Source organism: Schistocerca piceifrons, chromosome 3 (genome assembly GCF_021461385.2).
Source record: "Schistocerca piceifrons isolate TAMUIC-IGC-003096 chromosome 3, iqSchPice1.1, whole genome shotgun sequence".
NCBI lineage: Eukaryota > Metazoa > Arthropoda > Insecta > Orthoptera > Acrididae > Schistocerca > Schistocerca piceifrons.
In genome coordinates, this window is record NC_060140.1 from 586,413,255 (window position 1) to 586,437,929 (window position 24,675).

At 40.8% G+C, this 24,675-nt stretch overlaps 1 protein-coding gene and 1 pseudogene across 2 annotated transcripts in view; one reads left to right on the forward strand and one right to left on the reverse strand.

Moving 5' to 3' along the window:
• The window catches only part of LOC124787676 (peroxisomal membrane protein PEX14), a 55,912-nt gene that overhangs the window by 24,570 nt on the left and 6,667 nt on the right, over positions 1-24,675 (forward strand). Inside the window, exons 2-4 of one of the 2 annotated variants that reach the window (XM_047254494.1) lie at positions 4,463-4,600; positions 6,778-6,918; positions 19,343-19,578. In XM_047254494.1, the coding sequence (XP_047110450.1) occupies positions 4,463-4,600; positions 6,778-6,918; positions 19,343-19,578 (515 nt within the window). The remainder of the gene's footprint in view (positions 1-4,462; positions 4,601-6,777; positions 6,919-19,342; positions 19,579-24,675) is intronic. The other variant, XM_047254495.1, reaches the window with a different exon arrangement.
• Positions 6,433-6,550, reverse strand: LOC124790595 (annotated as a pseudogene).

Here is a 24,675-nt window from a genome sequence, read left to right on the forward strand (position 1 = left end):
CTGGAGTGCCTTTGCTTGGATGCTTTCCTGTGGCTTCCAGTTTTCTTCCACGAAAATGGGAGTCAGGGATTTCTGCTGTCTTATCACAGTCCATCCTGAACTCTACTTGGGTGCCGTGTTGTTTCAGTCATAATTTTTTTGTGTCCCTTCTGTGATGAAAAGCTAAGGTGGCCCCCTCTTATTCATTAACACGCTGCGTCCTTACCCACACCTATTGGGGTGCAGATCACACTAATCTCTTCCATAATTACCAGTGTTGGTCTCATTTCAAATGGACTATACTAGCCAAGTTTATGGATCGGCAGCTCCTTCAGCTTTGAAACTGTTAGATCCAGTCCATCCTCGTGAAGGATGACTGGCCGCTGGCACCTTGTGGACTATTCCCAGAGACAGCCTCCTTGCTGAAGTGGGGATATTCCCTTTTCAGTTTCAGAAGTACAAACTCCTGCTCATTAAAGTGAACACTATTAAACACTTTCATGATCATCTGACTTACCAAATTCTTTTTGTGGACAAGGGAACATCAACCACCTGACACTCACCCTAAGGTGGATTACCACTTGTAATGCACCTAGAGACCCTCTGCTGAGACTTCTCACGTAATTGCCTTACAATGTGCTTCCTGTGTTTCGCCACACATTGTCACCCTCAGACATTGGTTAATACTCAGATTATAAATCAGGTCCGATTTATTTCAAGTACCTAAAGTTTCACTCACCCACATGGCCTTTCAGTGTCAGTTCCTCTCAGTTGTTCAGGAGTATTAAAGTACTACTGTCATTAAGACTGACATCTCTAAAACATAGATTGGATGGGATATGCTTTTACATCCCCTGCCAGTCAGGAACAACATTTGTTGCTGGGAATGTTTAGTGTTTTTGACAACTGTTGACACTGCTGACAACCTGTGACTTCTCAGCACTTCTCTAAGGACATTGTGGGGCTGCATCCCCATTGAACATGGTTGCACCCCTTTGGAGTGCAGTGCAACTGCAGTTTTTGCTCTTGTGTACAGGTTGGAACACTAGAGACCATACAGAACAATTTGACAAAATTGTAATGTGATCCAAAACACTGAAGGGTACTTACATGGATTGTTTATTAGTGCCTGATGACTGCTGCCTTAACACTCCCTTATTAGATTGGTGCAGATATTCAGTCTTTCAACTCTTGTGATTTACCTCAGTGTCCAGCTATGCTGTGGCATGTTCTTCCTCGGCATCAAACTACTTCTTCCGTGCAGATCTCTATAAGTGAAGTGTCTATAAAATAAAACACTGCTTCTCTGTGTAAATGAAGGGTAGATTGATTCTAATTTACTGTGTATATTCTCACAAACTTTCACGAGAGATTACACGTTTCATGGGAACCAATTAATATTATTGTCTCAAAGGCCTCCGGTTAACATTCTGTGAGTAGTGTATAACAACAGTCGCTTACGTACATCATATTCATCTTCCTTGGTGCCAGGATTTTTCCATGGGACCAGAGCTCCTTCATTCCTTCTTGCTTCACGGCGATTACAAATGCTCTCTGGCAGATAGACTCTGCACCTGTTGAGTAATAATTTCCCACAGTATGTGGCTGATGTTTACAAAGTAATTACAGTCACAGACATCTTTGCTCTGAGCTCTATATTTGACATACATGATACATGACCTTCCTTGAATGACATGGATCACCTTACATGTGTTTTTTCAACCCTCCTGTTTTCCACCCTCGTATGGCATGATCATGCAGAAGTGCAAATTGAAATGCATGTGAATAAAACAGCAAAGGTTCCCTCTAAGACACCCTCAGTTTAGCACCACCCTCAGTGACACACACACACACACCTTTGTTGAGTAATGTTAGGAATGTACCTTCAGAAATTTTGATAACGAATCAGCTTGATGGCTGCCCCTTTGACACCCCTTGCATGAGGTTTGCTACCTTCAGGTGCTAGAGTAGCTGTGAAGCTGATTTGGCATGGGTGGCACTGAGGGTGTTGTGAAACTGCGAGTTCTTGGAATGATCCTTTGCCATTTTATTCATGTGCATGTTAAAGCTGCAGTCCTGCATGATTGCGTCACAGGAGGGCTGAAAAAGCGTAAGCAGCAAAGGGTTCATATGCTGCTTCTGATAACTTTCAAATTTTGTTGAATGGTTTTTGACAGTCCTTAATAGTTCCAACCTGTACACAAGAGCAAAAGTTGCAGTTGCACTGCACTTTAAAGTGGTGTGATCATGTTCAATGGAAACGCAGCACCACAGTGCCCTTAGAGAAGGGTTGAAACATCAAAGGCTGTCAGCAGTGTCAAAGGTTGTGAAAAACATCTTTCTGTTTCTCATCACAATGGAAACTGTAATTTTCAACTGTGAAATATGTGGGAATCAATGTCTCAGGGAAATGGGTGGTTTCATTGAAGCCCTTTTTGCCACCTTGAGACCTTTCTGTGTCAATTTTGAGCAGCAGTGTACCTCAAATATTTTCCTCAGCCCTCTATAAGAAAACTGCATTATTTCAACACAGGACGTCACGATTGTGACCCTCGCAGCAGACACATCAGAAGAAGGAGTGAAATATGGATAAGAGGGGCCGTGACAACCTTCTTATCATGTGACACATCCACAGTGGCATTAGGCAGAATTGTGGTGAAATCTGATGTCATTGTAACATCATTAATCTACCTTATAGCTCACATGAACTTCTGAGCTGTGGCCTTTTCTTAGTGTGTTGACAACTTGCTGTTCAAAGTGTTGCTGAGCCTGAGGGTGGTATCACAAATGGTGTGGTTTTGCACCATTACAGACGAAGGTTGTAGGCACCTTCATACCAAATTTCAAACTTACACATGTCAAAGCAGTCATTTTGTGATACTTTTGTGGGAAGATGTAATACGTCGCCAGACTCTTCCTGATACATACATCTTACGGAGCTTCAACAAAAACCTCTCTTTGATGCGCAGCACCTGTCTTGGAGCCCACCCACAAAGCTGCTGATACAGCGATTCCCACAGTGGGACAAAACTTGTGAATTTATGGTGAGAAACAGGAAAGTGGCACTGTGAAGATTGAGGAACAGCTTGTGTGCAGAAAGTAAAATGTCGGATAACTGAGGCTAAAGCTAGGAAGATTTTCAAGGAGAGCATTTTCAGGTTAGCCGAAGTCTACATCCACATCAATGTCCTAGTCCAAAGACACTGTATGATGTATGGTGGAGGGTACCGTGTACCACTACTTGTCATTTCCTTTCCTATTCCACACACAAATGTAGTGAGAGAAAAACAAATGTTTGTGTGCCCCCATATGAGTCCTAATTTCTCTTATCTTGTCTTCGCAGTCCTTAATCAAAATGTATTTTGGTGGCACTAGAATTGTTCTGCAGTCAGCTGCAAATGCCTATTCTCTAAACTTTCTCAACATTTTTAATTTTTGTTTTTATTTTATTTATTTATTTATTTATTTTTTTGTGACAAGAATGCTGTCTGCCCTCCAGGGATTCCCATTTTTGTTCATAAAATATCTCCATAACACTAACGTGGTAAGTGAACCTACTAGTAACAAATCTAGCAGCATTTCTCAATTGCTTCACTATCTTCCTTTAATCTGATCGTGTTGGTATTCCAAACACTTCAGCAGTAGTCAAGAATGGCTGACACAAATGTTGTATGTGTGGTCTCCTCTGTAGATAAGGTACACTTTTCTAAAACTCTCCCAATAAGCCAAAGCTGACCATTCACCTTCCCTATTACCATCCTTATGTGTTTGTTCCATTTCATATCCCTTTGCGACATTAAACTTAGATATTTAATCAATGTGACTTGCACGTACTTGCTGTGTCAAGAGTTCTTGTGATGTATAAGCAATTCCACTCTCTCACCAAAGGCACATGAGATCTAGTACACCATTCTGTACATCTTAGAAACCTCCGTTGCTGTGTTCATCAGAAATTTCACTGATGACCATTAGCCTGAGTCATTGAAATAAGCAGTCTTAATACGGTATCTAAAAGCAGGAAAAAGAACTATCCGTAACTGATGCATCATCTTATCTTGTGCGTTGTTTAAATTTCATGCACTAGTTTCTTACTATCATTAATTATGTGGCTTATGAACTGTGAACTGTTCATTGACCATTGCCTTGTTGGTGTTCTGGGGTCCCTGAATTCTTGAATAAGTACATTTTAACAATGCGACTAGATTTCTAATTGAAAAGTGTGTCGGGTTGTAATAAGTCACTGATGAAGAGCAGATACATTACATAGACCTTTCAGTCTTTTCAGAAGTTTACTATCTCTTGCTTACAAGTTTATATGAAAATGGGAAAGTAATTCATTGATTGACATTCCACAACCTTCACAGCCCTTCACCTTAGGCTACAGAAGAATCATATTCCTTGCACCACATTTTTTATCAAATGACAGTATATTTCATATCTGCTTCCTGTAAAATTTCATGTAACTTTTTCCTGAAATTTTCAGATTTCCATTGCTACAAGGTTTTTGAGTAATCAGAAGATACAACAGAGCCCTTTAACATACAGGCAGAAATTCCTAAAATCTAAAGGACTGACAGATGAAGAAATCAGCATTGCCTTTGAGCGTAGCTTCACTCCATTGGTGAGTAAATAAAGTGGGAACCCACTAAGCATTGATGCCCCCATGATTGTAATGCATTCTGAGTAAAGGTGTTGAAACTGGTAAGAAACAGATTTGTTGCAGATCCAGAAGCAAGTAGCATTTGAACACTGAATACTTCATTAATACATTATTGACCTCGTAAAAAGATATAACTTTCTTAATTGAGCTTTCAGTGTATTTTGCTCACATGTAGCAACAAATCAAAGATAATGGTTAATGATACAGTATCTAAATTTGTGTGTTCTTTATTCTGGAAAAAAGCTTAGAAAAGGGAAAATGATGGAAAGGAGTGACGAGTTACTCAAAGCTTTGTTAACAACTTTGTGATGAAAGAAACACTGCCTGCCTGCAGTTCACTTTTGTAGCTTGCCTCTCTTGTAATGCAAAATTAGTAATGGCTTCATTCTTCAATTCAGAAACTTATTATGGTAATACAGTTCAGATTAGCATTTCTCCTCTTTACTTAATATAAGGGAAAGGCAACCATTTTCCTGCAGAGAGGCTAATGCATTGTGCATGATGCACCTAACAGAAAAATTTTAACAACAGCTTTCGAGATCCTACCCTTTTTCTAGTGAGAGTACACACATTCACACATACAACCACACAATCACTCAGATGCGATGTACTTTTGGGTGTCTGTGTGGCTGTTTATGCGAATCTATGTACTCTTACTAAAAAAAGAGCAAGAGCTCAAAAAGTATTTTTAACTGTTTCCTGTTATGTGCTTAATGAACAGCCTTCTACATCTACAGGTGAGTGGTTGTCTTTCTATTATTTTATGTATTTTTCCATCCAGGAATTTCCATTATTGTTAGGAACGTTTCCTCTTTGTTATTTAGACAAAGCCTGCATCCTGGAACCTCTAATTTCTTTGTCATTTTGCTGATGGTACACTAACCTCTAATTTTACAAATTGCTTCCTGATGAATTGCAGTTCACCATATGAGACTTTATTGTAGTAAAATAGTAAAACAATCCACAAGCTGAAGGGGGGGAGGGGAGGGAGATGCTTACCAGAGGCTGAGCTTTGGTCTGTAAACTGAAGAGTGAGCTGTTGAGTCTCCACTCTGTAATGTTGCAGGGAACACCTACAAGTTCACAAACTTATAATATGTCATATGAATCATTGGTTACATAGTGTGCAATATGTGTTCACTTCCCATTAAATATGTTCACGCTAAACAGAATACAGAAATTAGAAAATGATGTAAGTAATGCAATAAATGCACGTGCACAGAATCTACACAGCCACTGCTAGGTGGGAAATTGATACATAGTTATAATGAGCAGCAGTTGTAGTGTTTTTCCAGGAAGGGCCACTTCTCCCTACCACAAGCTGTACTTGTTCTTCAATTTACAGACAAGACTAGAGCTGTGTAGAGTAAACTGTAATGCATGTTTTTATTACATTAGTAATTCCCGGGGGAAAAAAATACTTTCTATACTTCAGTTTCAATTTCTGTAAGAGTATGCAGGGTTTCTCTCCTAAGAGTCATCAGGTGCATTTTCTTTGGTGTTTTGGTAGATATTTTTTTGCAATGGGGAGGAAACCATTGCTTTCCTTCAACATTGAGCATCACATGAAAGATGTGATGAGTGATATCTCCCGAACAGGCCATGAAGGCCCAATGGTACCGACTGGCTGCCGTGTCATCCTCAGCCCACAGGCATCACTGGATGCGGATATGGAGGGGCATGTGGTCAGCACACCGCTCTCCCAGCTGTATCTCAGTTTCCGAGACCAGAGCCTCTACTTCTCAATCAAGTAGCTCCTCAGTTTGCCTCACAAGGGCTGAGTGCACCCCGCTTGCCAACAGCGCTAGGCAGACCGGATGGTCACCCATCCAAGTGCTATCCCAGCCCAACAGCGCTTAACTTTGGTGGTCTGACGGGAACCAATGTTACCACTGTGGCAAGGCCGTTGGCATTACAAAAATAACGTTACAAATATCTGCTGAAATACAAGAGAAAATGCACCTGATGACTGTTCGGAGATATACCCTGTATATAATTTTATTCCTATTTTATCACTTTCTGTTCATACCTAACATTGTCCCTTCTACTGCATAGTCTTCCAGTATTTAAAAGTGAAAACTGCTGTAATCTGTTAAAATGCAATGAAGTCTTGTTGCCTGCTATTACTTCTCTTACAGCCAGACACTCAGACATCAATAGCAATACCTCCACAACAGATAATTCTTCCTCGACCAACATTCTGGAGCAGATTTAGAGATATTGGCAACAGTATAGCACTAATAGCAGGTGCTCTCTATGCTTTATATCTGTTCTATAAGGTAAGTGTTCCTTATGATGACTGATGCAAAATTTTTGGAAGCTGTGTTTCTTGATGGTAAATTATTTGGAATATGTTTATGCTTCCTTTTCTAAAATAAATTAGATTTGACATTCAACGTTTTACTGTTTTGCAGGTTCATTAAAAATTTTCTCTGGCTACTGTACCACTATGATTATTTATGAGATCAAATAAATAAAATACGAGGGTCACTCCAAAAGAAATGCACACTATTTTTGTAAAAATACAGTTTTCATTCTGCATGTGTAAAAGTTCTACAGTGTGTTGATACATCCTTCCCGCTTGTTTTCAAACTTAGTTCAACCTGTTCCCGTGAGTGACGCTGCCACAGCATGTCTTAGAGATGGCTGCTGCACTTGACGTTCATCAGAAGCAACGTGCTGTCATAGAATTCCTGTGCTGTGAAAACGAGACAGTGCGAAACATCCACAAGAGGTTGAAAAAGGTGTATGGAGATGCTGCTGTCAATCTCAGTACAGTTAGTTGGTGGGCAAGCAGGTTACGTGATGAAAGTGGGCACAGCAATATTGAGGATTGTCCTCGCAGCGGCAGGCCTCATGCCTCATACTGCACACACTCCAGACAATGTGCAGAGAGTTAATGAATTGGTGACTGCTAACAGACGCATCACAGTGAATGAATTGTCACGCTGCACTGGGATAGAGGGAGGAAGTGTTTGCAGAATACCGAAAGTGTTGGCGTTAAAAAAGGTTTGTGCCAGATGGGTTCCCAGGATGTTGACAGTGGCTCACAAAGAAACAAGAAAAATGGTATGCAGCGAACTTTAGGAACAGTACGAGAATGGTGGAGATGAATTTGTTGGAAGAATTGTGACAGGTGATGAAACATGGCTCCATCATTTTTCACCAGAGACGAAGAGGCAATCAATGTAGTGGCATCATGCAAATTCATCCAAGAAAAAAAAAATTCAAAACCACACCTTCTGCTGGAAAAGTTAGGGCTGTGGTGTTTTTCGATTCCGAAGGACTCTTGCTTGTGGACATCATGCCAAGTGGAACCATCATAAATTGTGATGTATATGTGATGACACTGAAGAAACTTCAAGCTTGACTGAGTCGTGTTCGACCACAATGGCAAAAGCAGGATGTTCTGCTGTTGCACGATAATGCATGGCCACATATCAGTCAAAAAGCCATGGAAGCGATCATACAACTCGGACGGACAACACTGAAACACCCACCTTACAGCCCTGACCTGGCTCCATGTGACTATCTTCTGTTTGGGAAACTGAAAGACTCTCTTTGTGGAACAAGGTTTGAAGATGGACTCCCTTGTGCACGCTGCCAAACAGTGGCTCCAACAGGTTGGTCCAGAGTTTTACTATGTGGGTATACAGGCGCTGGTTCCAAGATGGTGTAAGGCAGTTGAGAGGGATGGAAATTATGTAGAGAAATGAAAATATTGTTCCTAAAGGATGTATCTACACACTGTAAAACTTTCAAACATTTAGAATAAAAGATGGATTAAAAAAAAAAAAAAAATTGTGCATTTCTTTTGGAGTGACCCTCGTATAACAGAAAGCACTGTGAAGGTGATGAAATGTCTAGTCATATCATTAAATATAATAGAAGGAAACATTCCAAATGGGAAAAATATATCTAAAAACAAAGATGATGAGATTTACCAAACAAAAGCGCTGGCAGGTCGATAGACACACAAACAAACACAAACATACACGCAAAATTCAAGCTTTCGCAACAAACGGCTGCTACATCAGGAAAGAGGGAAGGAGAGGGAAAGACGAAAGGATGTGGGTTTTAAGGGAGAGGGTAAGGAATCATTCCAATCCCGGGAGCGGAAAGACTTACCTTAGGGGGAAAAAAGGACAGGTATACACTCGCGCGCGCGCGCCCACCCACCCACCCACCCACCCACCCACCCACCCACCCCCACCCCCACACCCACCCCCACACCCACCCCCACCCCCACACCCACCCCCACCCCCACACCCACCCCCACCCCCACACCCACCCCCACACCCACACCCACACCCACACCCACACCCACACCCACACCCACACACACACACACACACAAGCAGACAGTTTGGGCAGAGATGTCAGTCGAGGCGGAAGTAAAGAGGCAAAGATGTTGTTGAAAGACAGGTGAGGTATGAGCGGCAGCAACGTGAAATTAGCGGAGGTTGAGGCCTGGTGGATAACGAGAAGATACTGAAGGGCAAGTTCCCATCTCCGCAGTTCTGACAGGTTGGTGTTAGTGGGAAGTATCCAGATAACCCGGACGGTGTAACACTGTGCCAAGATGTGCTGGCCGTGTACCAAGGCATGTTTAGCCACAGGGTGATCCTCATTACCAACAAACACTGTCTGCCTGTGTCCATTCGTGCGAATGGACTGTTTGTTGCTGGCCATTCCCACATAGAAAGCTTCACAGTGTAGCCACATGTGAAAGCACCCACGTGATTTACACTGTGAAGCTTTCTATGTGGGAATGACCAGCAACAAACTGTCCATTCGCATGAATGGACACAGGCAGACAGTGTTTGTTGGTAATGAGGATCACCCTGTGGCTAAACATGCCTTGGTACACGGCCAGCACATCTTGGCACAGTGTTACACTGTCCAGGTTATCTGGATACTTCCCACTAACACCAACCTGTCAGAACTGCGGAGATGGGAACTTGCCCTTCAGTATATCCTCTCTTCTCGTTATCCACCAGGCTTCAACCTCCGCTAATTTCAAGTTGCCGCCGCTCATACCTCACCTGTCTTTCAACAACATCTTTGCCTCTTTACTTCCGCCTCGACTGACATCTCTGCCCAAACTCTTTGCTTTTACAAATGTCTGCTTGTGTCTGTGTATGTGCGGATGGATATATATGTGTGTGATTGTGTGTGTGTGTGTGTGTGTGTGTGTGTGTGTGTGTGTGTGTGTGTGTGTGTGTGCGTGCGCGTGAGTGTATACCTGTCCTTTTTTTCCCCCCTAAGTCTCATCATCTTTGTTTTTAGACATATCATTAAATATATAGGCAATGATGTTAATACATTTTGCGCAATGATTATGGGGAAGGTTTTTGAAGGTATTACTACCACCTGTAATACTCTGTTCTCCCCATGAACCATGGACCTTGCCGTTGGTGGGGAGGCTTGCGTGCCTCAACAATACAGATAGCCGTACAGTAGGTGCAACCACAACGAAGGGGTATCTGTTGAGAGGCCAGACAAACTTGTGGTTCCTGAAGAGGGGCAGCAGCCTTTTCAGTAGTTGCAGGGGCAACAGTCTGGATGATTGACTGATCTGGCCGTGTAACACTAACCAAAATAGCCTTGCTGTTCTGGTACTGCGAACGGCTGAAAGCAAGGAGAAACTACAGCCGTAATTTTTCCCGAGGGCATGCAGCTTTACTGTATGATTAAATGATGATGGCGTCCTCTTGGGTAAAATATTCCCGTGGTAAAATAGTCCCCCATTCGGATCTCCAGGCGGGGACTACTCAAGAGGACGTCATTATCAGGAGAAAGAATACTGGCGTTCTACGGATCGGAGTGTGGAATGTCAGATCCCTTAATCAGGCAGGTAGATTAGAAAATTTAAAAAGGGAAATGGATAGGTTAAAGTTAGATATAGTGGGAATTAGTGAAGTTTGGTGGCAGGAGAAACAAGACTTTTGGTCAGGTGAATACAGTGTTATAAATACAAAATCAAATAGGGGTATTGCAGGAGTGGGTTTAATAATGAATAAAAAAATAGGAGTACGGATAAGCTACTACAAACAGCATAGTGAATGCATTATTGTGGCCAAGATAGACACGAAGCCCACGTCTACTGCAGTAGTACAAGTTTATATGCCAACTAGCTCTGCAGATGACAAAGAAATTGATGAAATGTGTGAAAAGATAAAAGAAATTATTCAGGTAGTGAAGGGAGACGAAAATTTAATAGTCATGGGTGACTAGAATTCGAGAGTAGGAAAAGGAAGAGAAGGAAACATAGTATATAAGAAAATACAGCCTACAGTTGCAGGTTAACGTTATCGTTTACCTAGGTTTCAACGTTAGTAATAACGTCTTCTTCAGAACGTAAAATATTATTAAAATGTTTACCGAAAAGAGGCCATGTCCTAAGTCAACTTTATAAAACTTGATGCATCATCATAAGGTTTTGTCACTTCTATTAAACAAGCTGTAGCAAATTCACTTTAAGCCCATTGTATGGGCCTCGTCGTGTGACTTGATTATTCTTATATAAACAATATCAGTTGCTGTTGCTGCATAAAAATGTTAAAAATTAGGAAACGTAGTAGGTGAATATGGATTGGGGCTAAGAAATGAAAGAGGAAGCTGCCTGGTAGAATTTTGCACAGAGCATAACTTAATCATAGCTAACACTTGGTTCAAGAATCATGAAAGAAGGTTGTATACATGGAAGAACCCTGGAGATACTAAAAGGTATCAGATAGATTATATAATGGTAAGACAGAGATTTAGGAACCAGGTTTTAAATCTTAAGATATTCCCAGGGGCAGATGTGGACTCTGACCGCAATCTATTGGTTATGAACTGTAGATTAAGACTGAAGAGACTGCAAAAAGGTGGGAATTTAAGGAGATGGGACCTGGATAAACTGAAAGAACCAGGGGTTGTACAGAGTTTCAGGGAGAGCATAAGGGAACAATTGACAGGAATGGGGGAAAGAAATGCAGTAGAAGAGTAGTGGGTAACTTTGAGGGATGAAATAGTGAAGGCAGCAGAGGATCAAATAGGTAAAAAGACAAGGGCTAGTAGAAACCCTTCAGTAACAGAAGAAATATTGAATTTAATTGATGAAAGGAGAAAATATAAAAATGCAGTAAATGAAGGAGGCAAAAAGGAATACAAACGTCTCAAAAATGAGATCGACAGGAAGTGCAAAATGGCTAAGCAGGCATGGCTAGAGGACAAATGTAAGGATGTAGAGGCTTATCTCACTAGGGGTAAGATAGATACAGCCTACAGGAAAATTAAATAGACCTTTGGAGAAAGGAGAACCACTTGCATGAATATCAAGAGCTTTGATGGAAACCCAGTTCTAACAAGGGAACCTCCCCATCGCACCCCCCTCAGATTTAGTTATAAGTTGGCACAGTGGATAGGCCTTGAAAAACTGAACACAGATCAATTGAGAAAACAGGAAGAAGTTGCGTGGAACTGTGAAAAAATAAGCAAAATATACAAACTGAGTAGTCCATGGGCCACATAGGCAATATCATGCACAATATGAGCTCAGGAGCGCCGTGGTCCCGTGGTAACGTGAGCAGCTGCGGAACGAAAGGTCCTTGGTTCAAATCTTCCATTGAGTGAAAATTTTTATTTTTTATTTTCAGTTTATGTGATAAGCTCTTATGTTTTCATCACTTTTTTGGGAGTGATTATCACATCCACAAGAAAACCTAAATCGGGCAAGGTAGAAGAATCGCCAAGTGTACAAGTTAGGTTGGTCGACAACATATTCCTGTCATGTGGTGCACATGCCGTCACCATTGTCGTATAGAATATATCAGATGTGTTTTCCTGTGGAGGAATCGGTTGACCTATGACCTTGCGATCAAATGTTTTCGGTTCCCATTGGAGAGGCACGTCCTTTCGTCTACTAATCGCATGGTTTTGCGATGCGGTCGCAAAACACAGACACTAAACTCATTACAGTGAACAGAGACGTCAATGAACGAACGGACAGATAATAACTATGCAAAAATAAATAAAGTAAAATTTTCACTCTAGGGAAGACTTGAACCAAGGACCTCTCGTTCTGCACCTGCTCACGCTACCACGGGACCACGGCGCTCCTGAGCTCACGCTCACCATGATGTTGCCTATGTGGCCCATGGACTACTCAGTTTGTATATTTTGCTTATTTTTTCACAGTTCCACGCAACTTCTTCCTGTTTTCGCAATTGATCTGTGTTCAGTTTATCAAGGCCTATCCACTGTCCAACCTATAACTAAATCTGAGGGGGGTGCGATGGGGAGGTTCCCTTGTAAGCAAAGAAGGGAAAGCAGAAAGGTGGAAGGAGTATATAGAGGGTTATACAAGGGCAGTGTACTTGAGGACAATATTATGGAATTGGAATATGGTGTAGATGAAGATGAAATGGGAGATATGATACTGCGTGAAGAGTTTGACAGAGCACTGAAGGACCTGAGTCGAAACAAGGCCCCCGGAGTAGACAACATTCCATTGGAACTACTGACGGCCTTGGGAGAGCCAGTCCTGACAAAACTCTACCATCTGGTGAGCAAGATGTATGAAACAGACGAAATACCCTCAGACTTCAAGAAGAATATAATAATTCCAATCCCAAAGAAAGCAGGTGTTGACAGATGTGAAAATTACCGAACTATCAGTTTAATAAGCCACAGCTGCAAAGTACTAACCCGAATTCTTTACAGACGAATGGAAAAACTAGTAGAAGCCGACCTCGGGGAAGATCAGTTTGGATTCCGTAGAAATACTGGAACACGTGAGGCAATACTGACCTTATGACTTATCTTGGAAGAAAGATTAAGGAAAGGCAAACCTACGTTTCTAGCATTTGTAGACTTAGAGAAAGCTTTTGACAATGCTGACTGGAATACTCTTTCAAATTCTGAATGTGGCAGGGGTAAAATACAGGGAGCGAAAGACTATTTACAATTTGTACAGAAAGCAGATGGCAGTTATAAGAGACGAGGGGCATGAAAGGGAAGCAGTGGTTGGGAAGGGAGTGAGACAGGGTTGTAGCCTATCCCTGATGTTATTCAATCTGTATATTGAGCAAGCAATAAAGGAAACAAAAGAAAAGTTCGGAGTAGGTATTAAAATCCATGGAGAAGAAATAAAAACTTTGAGGTTCGCCGATGGCATTGTAATTCTGGCAGAGACAGCAAAGGACTTGGAAGAGCAGTTGAACGGAATGGACATGTCTTGAAAGGAGGGTATAAGATGAACATCAACAAAAGCAAAACGAGGATAATGGAATGTAATCGAATTAAATCGGGTGATGCTGAGGGAATTAGATTAGGAAATGAGACACTTAAAGTAGTAAAGGAGTTTTGCTATTTGGGGAGCAAAATAACGGATGATGGTCGAAGTAGAGAGGATATAAAATGTAGAATGGCAATGGCAAGGAAAGCATTTCAGAAGAAGAAAAATTTGTTAACATCGAGTATAAATTTAAGTGTCAGGAAGTCATTTCTGAAAGTATTTGTATGGAGTGTCATTATGTATGGAAGTGAAACATGGATGATAAATACTTTAGACAAGAAGAGAATAGAAGCTTTTGAAATGTGGTGCTACAGAAGAATGCTGAAGATTAGATGGGTAGATCACATAATTAATGAGGAGGTATTGAATAGAATTGGGAAGAAGAGGAGCTTGTGGCACAACTTGACTAGAAGAAGGGATTGGTTGGTAGGACATGTTCTGAGACATCGAGGGATCACCGATTTAGTATTGGAGGGCATTGCGGAGGGTAAAAATTGTAGATGGAGACCAAGAGATGAATACACTAAGCAGATTCAGAAGGATGTAGGCTGCAGTAGGAGATGAAGAATCTTGCACAGGATGGAGTAGCATGGAGAGCTGCATCAAACCAGTCTCAGGACTGGGACTGAAGACCACAACAACATAATACTCTGTTAGTGGAACTTGATACTAGTTACCATTCCTTCACCTTTACAGTATTCTCTTATTGATTCATATGTGATAGATCCACTCCCAGTGGAAATATCATGTGAAAATATATCAGAAGTACCATTGAATAGTTTTATTGTAAGCAGGGTATATGTCATACAAATAATGCCAAAAGGTTAGGTGTCTATTAATTGTTGGGAGTTCAAATGTATGCCGAGTGATGGTCCCCTTAGGGAAATGGCAGCAAGGGACAGGAAAGGACACCAGGCGCACTCAGTGTGTATGTCTGTGGACCTCGCTCAATATGTTGAAGAGGCTATTTCAGCAGCCATTGGGGAACAGGGTGCAGCCAACTACAGATTGTGGCACACATTTGAACAAGTGATGCATGTCGTCTGGGTATTTTTGGGTCATTTCAGCGACTCTCAAAACTGGTTGAGAAGATCAGACCTGTGCGAGGAGTCTCAATGAAGCTCACAATTTGCAACATTGTCACCAAAACTGATCGTGGCCGTTTGGTTTTAAGTTGAATGGAAGGACTGAACCAGGGACTTCAAAAGTTCTGTGACAAGCTAGGCTGTGACTTCTTGGAGTTAGGCCATAGGATTTAGAACTGTAGGGTCCCCCTAAATAGGTTAGGTGTGCACTGCACATCAGATGCTGGTAGTCAGCTAACTGTGTGTGGGGTGCACACCAGAGTTTTTTTGATTAGGCGACTCTCCATCCAGTCCAGATAATGATAGCTGTAGAAAATCCAGACGGGTCAATGTAAGATCTAAAGAAATGCCTCCCACAGGCGAGTCTGTTAAAACTTTAATGGTAAACTGCCAAAGCATTCGCATCAAAGTGCCAGAGTTTGAAGCACTCATGAAAAGCAGTGAAGCTCATGTAATACTAGGTAAAGAGAGCTAGTTGAAAGCTGAAATTGATAGCAGTCAGATTTTTGGGGAAAATTTAAGGGTATATCAAAAGGATAGGCAAATGGGAAACGGAGGTGGTGTATTTGTCGCAGCAGACAAAAAACTCGAACCCACCGAGATAGGAATTGAAGCTACATCTAAGATTGCTTGGGCAAGACTCAATATCAGGGATGGATCCTTCTATCACCCACAGACTCATCTCCTGATGTAACAAAAAACTTCAGAGAAAATCTCAGTTCACTTCTATGTAAATCCCCCAGTCATACTGTAATTGTGTGTGGAGACTTCAATCATCCAACAGTTAATTGGGATAATTACAATTTTGGTAGTGGTGGATGTGATAAAACACCCTGTGAAACTTTACGAAATGCCTTCTCTGAAAACTACTTAGAACTACTCATGATGGAAATATATTTGGTCTAATGGCAACAAATAGACCTGACCTCGCTGAGGGTTTACACATTGAAAATGGTATCAGTGACCATAGTGTGCTTGTGGCAGCAATGATTAACGAAGTCAGTTATGTCATATGTCAATGAGGAACCTGAAACCTTCAGCACAAGTCAGGAGCTTGTAGAGGAACTGTGGCTCAAGTTCAGAAGAATAGTTGACCACACAGGATAGATATGTACGCAGTAGAACAGTCCACGATGGGAGGGAACCTCTATGATATACAGTCAAATTGAAATAAACTTCTAAAGAAACAGAAATTACTGCATAATAGGTCTAAAACAAAGAGGAGGGCTACAGATAGAGAAATGCTGAATGAAATGCGTTTGACTGTCAAGAGAGCAATGTGTGATGCCTTCAATGACTTCTGTAGCAGAATATTACCAAATGATCTTTTACAGAACCCAAAGAAATTCTGGTTGAATGTAAAGGCTGTTAGTAGCATCAGAGTTACTGTCCAGTCCCTAGTGAATGTCGACAGGAATTAAAATCAAGGATATCAAAGCAAAAGCTGAGATGCTTGAAATGGTTTTCAGATGTTACTTTACAAAGGAATACCCAGGAAAATTGCCCCAATTTAATCCTCCTATCACCGAAAATGTGTGTGAAATATGTATTAGTGTCTGTGGTGTTGAGAAACAGCTGAAATCATTAAAATTGAATGAAGCTCCTTGCCTTAGTGGGATCACTGTCAGATTCTATGCAGAATTTGAGGCTGAGTTAGCTGCTCTTATAACCATAATCTATCATAAATCCCTCAAACAAAAACTATGCCTAGTTCTTGGAAAAAGATACCGGTCACACCCATCTACAAGAAGTGTAGTGAAAGTGATCCATGAAACAACTGTCCAATTTCCTTGACAGCAATTTATTGTAGAATCTTAGAACATATTCTGAGCTCAAACATAATGAGTATCTGGGACAGAATGAGCTCGTCAATGCCAACCAGCATGGTTTTTGATAATATCGATCATGTGAAGCCCAACTCGCACTTTTCTCACAAGGCATACTAAAAGCTTTGGATCAGGACAACCGTGTAGATGTGGTGTTTTTTTTTTTTTTTTGTTTCTGAAAAGCATTTAACTCAGTACTGGACCTATGCTTATTGTCAAAAGTACAATCGTATAGGGTAGCAAGTGAAATTTGTGACTGGATTGAGAACTTTTTGGTAGGTAGGACACAACATGTAATCTTAGATGGAGATTCATTGTCAGCTGTAGAAGTAGCTCCAGGTGTGCTGCAGGAAAGTGCATTGGGTCCCTTGCTGTTTGTATCGTATATTAATGACCTAGCTTACAATATTACAGTAAAATCAGGCTTTTTGCAGATGATGCAGTTATCTATAATGAAGAACTATCTGAGAAGCTGCATAAATATTCAGTCAGATCTTGATAATATTTCAACCTGGTACAGAGATTGACAACTTGCTCTAAATGTTCAGAAATGTGAAATTTTGCACTTCACTAAATGAAAAAATGTAATATCCAATGACTGCAATATCAACTGTTCACTGTTGGAATTGGCCAAATCAAATATCTGAGTGTAGGATTTTGTAGGGAAATGAATTGGAATGATTACATAGTTTCAGTCGTGGGTAAAGCAGGTGGTAGACTTTGATTTGTTGGTAGAATACTGGGGAAATGCAATCAGTTTACAAAAGATATTTCTTACAAATCACTCGAGCAACTGTTCTAGAGTATTGCTCGCAGACGATAGGTCGCATGTTGGTGTAATCCACGGGAGAGTATCATAGAGATTCTGAAGGAACTGAAATGGCAGACTCTTGAAGACAGATGTAAACTATACCAAGAAAGTCTATTAACAAAGTTTCAAGAACCAGCTTTAAATGATTTCTCTAGGGATACACTACAACCCCATACGTATCACTCACACAGGGATTGTGAGAAAAAGATTAGAATAATTACTGCACAAGCAGACTCCTCCATCAGTCGTTCTTCCGGTGTTCCATGGGTGAAGGGAACAGGCAGAAAACCTAATAACAGGTGCAATGAGACATACCCTCTGCATGGTGGTTTACAGAGTATAGATAAAGAACAAATATCAGTAGTTATAGAGAAAGATTAGTGGTTTTGTTGTAAGGTTGGAGCAGGGTTGTATGAAAGTGGTTCTATTTGCCCCCGCTTTAGGTCTGACATTAATATACAAAGCAGATGTGATAAACACAGTTGGTAACTTCCAAAGAAACGAACTTAGGTCTTCTTTGTGTGAGCAAACAACAAAAACGGTTTCAGAGTTCTGCAAAGTTACAGTTCAGAAGTTTGACCAAATTGCAGTCTTAAATACAACATAAAGTTTTCCAATTACTTGAACAAGTTAAGTTCTGAAATAGGAACCAAAGGTTAAAGTCCAGAATTTTAAGAGTTTTTGGCAGACTTTCCATTGCAAATGGAGTCCTGACAAGAGAACCAGAGAAGTTCTCTAATATTGTGTGTATACTACCAGCATTAAGTCACACTCGCTCAAAGTGGAAGAGAAGTAGTGAAGCACAGTAATAGCAAGGCCTCCCGGTGTGGCACTGTTACATTGACTAAGTCTGGCCCCTAAGTGATGTGCAGAGTGGAGAGAAATCCTCATTATAGTGAGTGATGTCCTGGCGAAGTCCTTTTACGGTCTCACTGTGCTGGAACTGACTTCTCAAGTCTAAGTGCAAACGTAAATAATTGCCTCATGGAATGATGCTCCATGTGTGACTGGCTCCAGTTGATTTCTGTTAAAGTACAAAATAGTTTGGCCTACACATGCTGATCATAGCTGTGCACATGTCTGTGTCCTAACTCAGCTTTGTTGGTCTGGCTGGATGGCTTGCCAGGTTGAGTTGCTGCGGCCTCTGGTCTGTCAGCATGCAGGCTGTGATACCGCAGCTGTGGTATTTGTTCTGTGGGTAGATGTTGGTGCCTGCTGTTCATGTCGCCACAGCAGTATGCTTTAACATACTCTATGAATACTAGAGCATGGGTTGATATTAACTGAAAAATGACTGCCATTTCTGATTCTTGTATGAAAACTTCTCATATCAAATCAGTGTTGCTCCCCATGGATATTTCGCCAACTAATGTTCAAAAGTCTTGTAATTGAATTTCAACATTCACAAAATATAACTTTATTCTCTAATTTGTGTAAGATATTTAAAAAGTTGGACAATGTGCATTCAGATTGTACGTTTTAATGGATAGTGCCTCTCTGAACCAGTGATTATATAGTGCTATGCTGTTTGAAACCTTCCAATACATGATCTCTTGTCGGCAGCTATATGAAAAGCCTAACAGTGAATGTTAAATAATCTTTTATGGTGTTTGTGTTATTAAATACCAGTACACAAATTACTAGTCTTTAAAACTCCAAATCTGTATGTAATCCTTAATACATTTTTACCTTTCACAGAGATTCTTACACTCATTTTTCTTTGGGAAGAAAAAGAAGAAATCTCTTGAAGATTCTATTGTGGACTTAGAGAAATCATTGACAGGGAAAGTAAAGAGTGTGCAGGATGATGTGAAGAAAACTAGTATTGAAATTGGACATTTAAGCAACCTAGTACAAAATGCAGATACAACAAGTAGGCACATCCAAGATCTCAAGGCAGAGTTCTCCTCACTCAAGAGTGTGCTTCTTAGTGGGTAATGTATCGCATAACATACTATTTTCTTATAACAAATTTGTTATGTTGCTAAAGGATTTACTAGAATATTAACTAATCTGCACCAGGTAAAGTAATGAAATCTGCTTATGTGTTTCATATGATCTGAAACTTTGTTCTTGGATATTTAATCATTAAAAATATCATTGGTTCTTATAGTGGTGCTAGTATTCTGATACTGCAGAGTAAAATGTACAATATCTATTACCCTACCTACCTTTCTGTAGTGCTCTCTGGTGGTGCTGCTGCTGCTGCTGCGTGCATTTGTGTGGTAGCAAATGCTGACTAGTCAGAGATAATTGTATTGTTAGCACATACAATATTCTATCAAAATATAATAAAAATGATGCATATCTAGTGTAAATACAAGACACTGAAAGGAAAAAAAAAAGTAATATCATCAGATGACACGGAAATCGCTGAAATTAAAGACTAGATGGATACAAGGTAATCTGGTACTGTTTTGGAAGTGGTAAAATGTGTCAGACTGGCTATATCCTCAGAAATTGGAGGTAATTCTCAGGGCCTTCATATTAATGAATACTGTACTGAATAGCTCTTTGAATGCTAGACCACAGTAGTGTATCTGGAGACACTCAGTCCAGTAGTACAGGCAGTGTGCACCCTGCCACAAGGAACTATCTTCAGTTTTATCATGTAGTTTGAATATTAATGAGTTTGTTATATTATATTAGTCATATTCCATACATCCCTGGGTGCTAAAGACCTCAACGATGTGTACCCAAAGAATTCTAGCATCATCATCTTCCTCATCCATGGATCTCTGATATATGTAAAGAAGATACATATGTACATTTAATGCAGTGTATGTGCAAAACTGTGAAAGGACATTAAATTACTGTATTACAGTACTGATTCTAATTGCACATTAAGGTAAACATTAGTAAATTTAAGTGTTTATGTGAATATACTCTTCAACAGAGTGGAAGGAGTTGTCCAATAAAAAGTACTTTAATTCAGTCTTAAATGCTACTACATTATCTACAGGACATTTAATGTGCTCAGGTAGTTTGTTGGTACATATGTAGCCATTTATCTCACACCTTTGTCTGCTAACGTTAACTCCTGGAGGTCTTTGTAGAGGTTATTTTTAATCCTAGTATAATACTCGTGCTTTGTGAAAATAGAAATGGTAATGACGAGAGACGTTAATGGATATGTCAAGAGTGGAAATGTCAAACATTGTAAGTGGCTTCTTCTTCTTCTTCCTTTTTTTCCAGTGCTATTGTGATGTTGGTTCTCTCTTGCACACCCCTAGACTTGTTCCATGTGCCAAATGTAAGTGAAAATGTTTCAGACATAGCGTTACTAGATGACACAAGTTAGAAGAAAGGTAAGCAAGACCTTCGTTCTGCAAGATTTACACAAGATTGTTGAGCCAACTGAAGCTATGAACCCATTCCATGTCATTCCAGTGCATACAACTGACTTCTTTGGGTTTAAAGTTGCTGCTGAAACATGGTTGTGAATGAAGGCATGTGAGATCTCCAAATGAAGTATATTAAAGTGTCTTGTACTCATCCATCTTGATCTGAAACAGAGGAATGGAAAAATCTTAATGTATTTAAAAGAGGAAAGACTATGGCTGATGTACTCCATGCTGTACTTCATCTGAGAGAGACCAGCTATGTAAAAAAAAAAGGGGGGAGGGGAGCTCAGGAAAAATCTCGTTTTATGTCTCAGTAGATGAAGTGGTTTGTTTACAGAGATGTAATGCATCGTCAGAGGCTGGGCACAGCTGAGAATCTGCATCATTTCCCTATTCCCTTATTCTTACTGCTTCTCCTCTTCCTACCACTCCACTCAGCTTGTAGTCAGTGCTGCCACCACTTCTTGCCGCTAGCCTATGTGAGTTAACGAGCATTTCACTCTCATTTAAGTATATGGCTGAAAGAGTCAGCCTTCAGGAATTGTGAAACGAACCCTGTCATCTAGGACCGTGTACTACAAAGAGCGCAGATTCACCATGAGATGGGGAAATTCACAGGCGTCCATTGTGCTGAACGAGGCCTAAGCACTGTAGTGTGAGAGTGAGACAGATGAGAACCCGCATCATAGGGAAACCCCGTAGAAGCCGTTTGTGGCCAGGGAGACGTAGCAGTGTTAAATGTGGTGGACCTAAGATTGGCTATAAAGGGACACATTTATGAAAACTATTTAATTTTCAGGGAATGAAGCCACAGTAATTTTAATTTACCATCCTTCATAAATTTTCATGGTGATCCCAATAAAACTTGAATATTGATAATATCTGTAATAGTTTAGGATTTACTGCTAAAGTGAAATTAACAAGTTTTGTAACAAAGACCTGAATGCTAAAATCTGAACGCTTTGATCAATCTTAACAATTGACATTTCGTATAGAGGCGCATCATTAAAATGGCAAATGATGTAAATCTCAACTCTGTAATTTTATTTGTTTAAAAGATATAGTAAATTTAAATTATCAGTAATTTCAATTACACATCAGATCATCATTTCCTTCACACAAAACATATTGAACAATGACAGCATGACACCTTATTGAATCATTATGTAATAGAATATTTGTTGTAAAGTTTAGTACGTAATAGTTACCTTTGTTCTTTATTTATTTATCAGAAAGCACAATGGTGCAAGACTACTGGCCATGACATTCAGAGTTAAGAAGGAAATTGCATCGGTTTTATGTAAAAGAATTTAACATTTATTATGTAATGGATATTATTGTTACTTTATTTAGAATGTGAAAATGGCCAAGCTGTGAATATTTAAATATGTTAAAATGTAAAATAATGTAGAACAAGCTGTAGTCCATCAGATGGATGGCTTCAGGAAAGGGAACTGCATTAGTCACTTGAGTGAGGATGTTCAGCGTGCGGGAAACGTGGCTGGGGACGGGCAGAGGGACAGTGCTGGTGGAGATACGAAAGCAGATGGTCAGTCTTTAGGTAGATAGGAAGTGAAATGACGTAGAAAATTTTGCATTGTGTGGTATCGCGGGACATGGTCTCTTGGTGGTGAGCTGCCGCGCGCCTGGTGTGCACTCTTAACTTTTCACATAGTTAATGAAGTGAAGTATTGGACTTGTAATTCGCGATGAGATTGTGAATGATCAAATTGTAACAAATGGATATGTGCTCGAGTGTAATAGTAATTCTAAATATGACAATGTTGGCTATTAGTTTGATTTCTGAATAAACATTATTCTAACCAGAATGAGATTTTTACTCTGCAGCGGAGTGTGCGCTGATATGAAACTTCCTGGCAGATTAAAACTGTGTGCCAGACTCGGACTCGGGACCTTTGCCTTTCGCAGGCAAGTGCTCTACCAACTGAGCTACCCAAGCACGACTCACGCCACGTCCTCACAGCTTTACTTCCGCCAGTAACTCGTCTCCTACCTTCCAAACTTTACAGAAGCTCTCCTGCAAACCTTGCAGAACTAGCACTCCTGAAAGAAAGGATATTGCGTGAGTCGTGCTTGGGTAGCTGAGTTGGTAGAGCACTTGCAAGCGAAAGGCAAAGGTCCCGAGTTCGAGTCTCGGTCCGGCACACAGTTTTAATGTGCCAGGAAGTTTCATTATTCTAACCAAATCGCAACTGTGTGGCCTACATCTTTTATGGTTGTTAATTTAACTCCTGATATTATTATTACTGTTGTTACACGTTATATTAATGTTGTATGTTTCATACAATTTCGCAAAGTTGCCATCAGCCAGACAATTTTACCAAAGGGGCACAAGTGTCTAATTTAGAGCATGTAATGCAATATGTGTGGTTCAACCCCGACGAGTTTGAGCCAAGAAATTTTGATGAAGAGGAACTGCATGTGAGCCTGAACATCTTTGTGATGTTAGCTCACACCTAGCAGCTACTGACGAGAGGCAGGGAGGTGTGAGGAGTCGTTTGTTTGGATCTAATTCTCAGGGAATGTCCTCCCATTCACTGGACGCTGCAGTGAATCCTATAGTGCCCCATTTACAGAGTGGGAGCTCCTCAGTGCCCGTGCACATTTCCTCGACACAGCTCCTGGGCCTGATCGGATCCACAGTCAGATGATTAAACATCTCTCATCTGACTACAAGCGACAGCTTCTCGTCATCTTCAGCTGGATCTGGTGCGATGGCATCTTTCCATCACAATGGTGGGAGAGCACCATCATTCCAATGCTCAAACCCGGTAAAAACCCTCTTGATGTGGATAGCTATTGGCCCATCAGCCTCACCAACGTTCTTTGTTAGCTGCTGGAACGTATGGCATGTTCATTCAGGAGTCCATCTATGCCCTGGAACAGTCCTGCTGTTCCGTGGTGTTTGTGTGGACCACAGGACACGTCGGAATCCCCAGAAACTAATTTGCCGACTGGCTGGCCAAACAGGCGATGCGTAAACCGCTTCTGGAGATAGGCATCTCCGAAGCTGACCTGCATTCTGTCTTACTCCATAGGGTTTTCCGGCTTTGGGAGACGGAATGGCATAACAGCACGCACAACAAATTGCTTATCATTAAGGAGACTATGAATGTGTGGAAGTCTTCCATGCATGCCTCTCGCAGGGAATCAGTTGTCCTCTGCCGGCTCTGCATTGGCCATATGTGGCTAACGCATGGTTACCTACTCCATCAAGAGGACCCACCTCAGTGTCACTGTGGCTCCCAAATGACAGTCGTTCACCTCTTGCTGGACTGCCCACTTTTAGCTGCTCGGCGGCAGATTTGTAACTTTCCCAGTACGCTGCCTTCGGTGTTGGGCGACAATGCCTCCACGGCAGCTTTAGTTTTAAATTTTATTTGTGAGAGTGGGTTTTATACTCCTATGTTGGTTTTAGTGCATGTCCTTTGTCCCTCCGTGTCCTCCACCCTAGTGCTTTTAGGATGGAGGTTTTAATGTGTTGCAGAGTGGCTGGCTTTCTCTTTTTATTCTCGTGGTTGGCCAGCCACTGTAATATGTTTTCATGTTTTACTCCTTTCTGTTTCTAGCTTCTCTCTGTTTTCTTGTCCTTTTGTTCCTTTTAGTGTTCATTGCCTTCCCTTTGTTATTGTGGCTTTTCCTTTGTTTCCATTTTGTGTTATATGT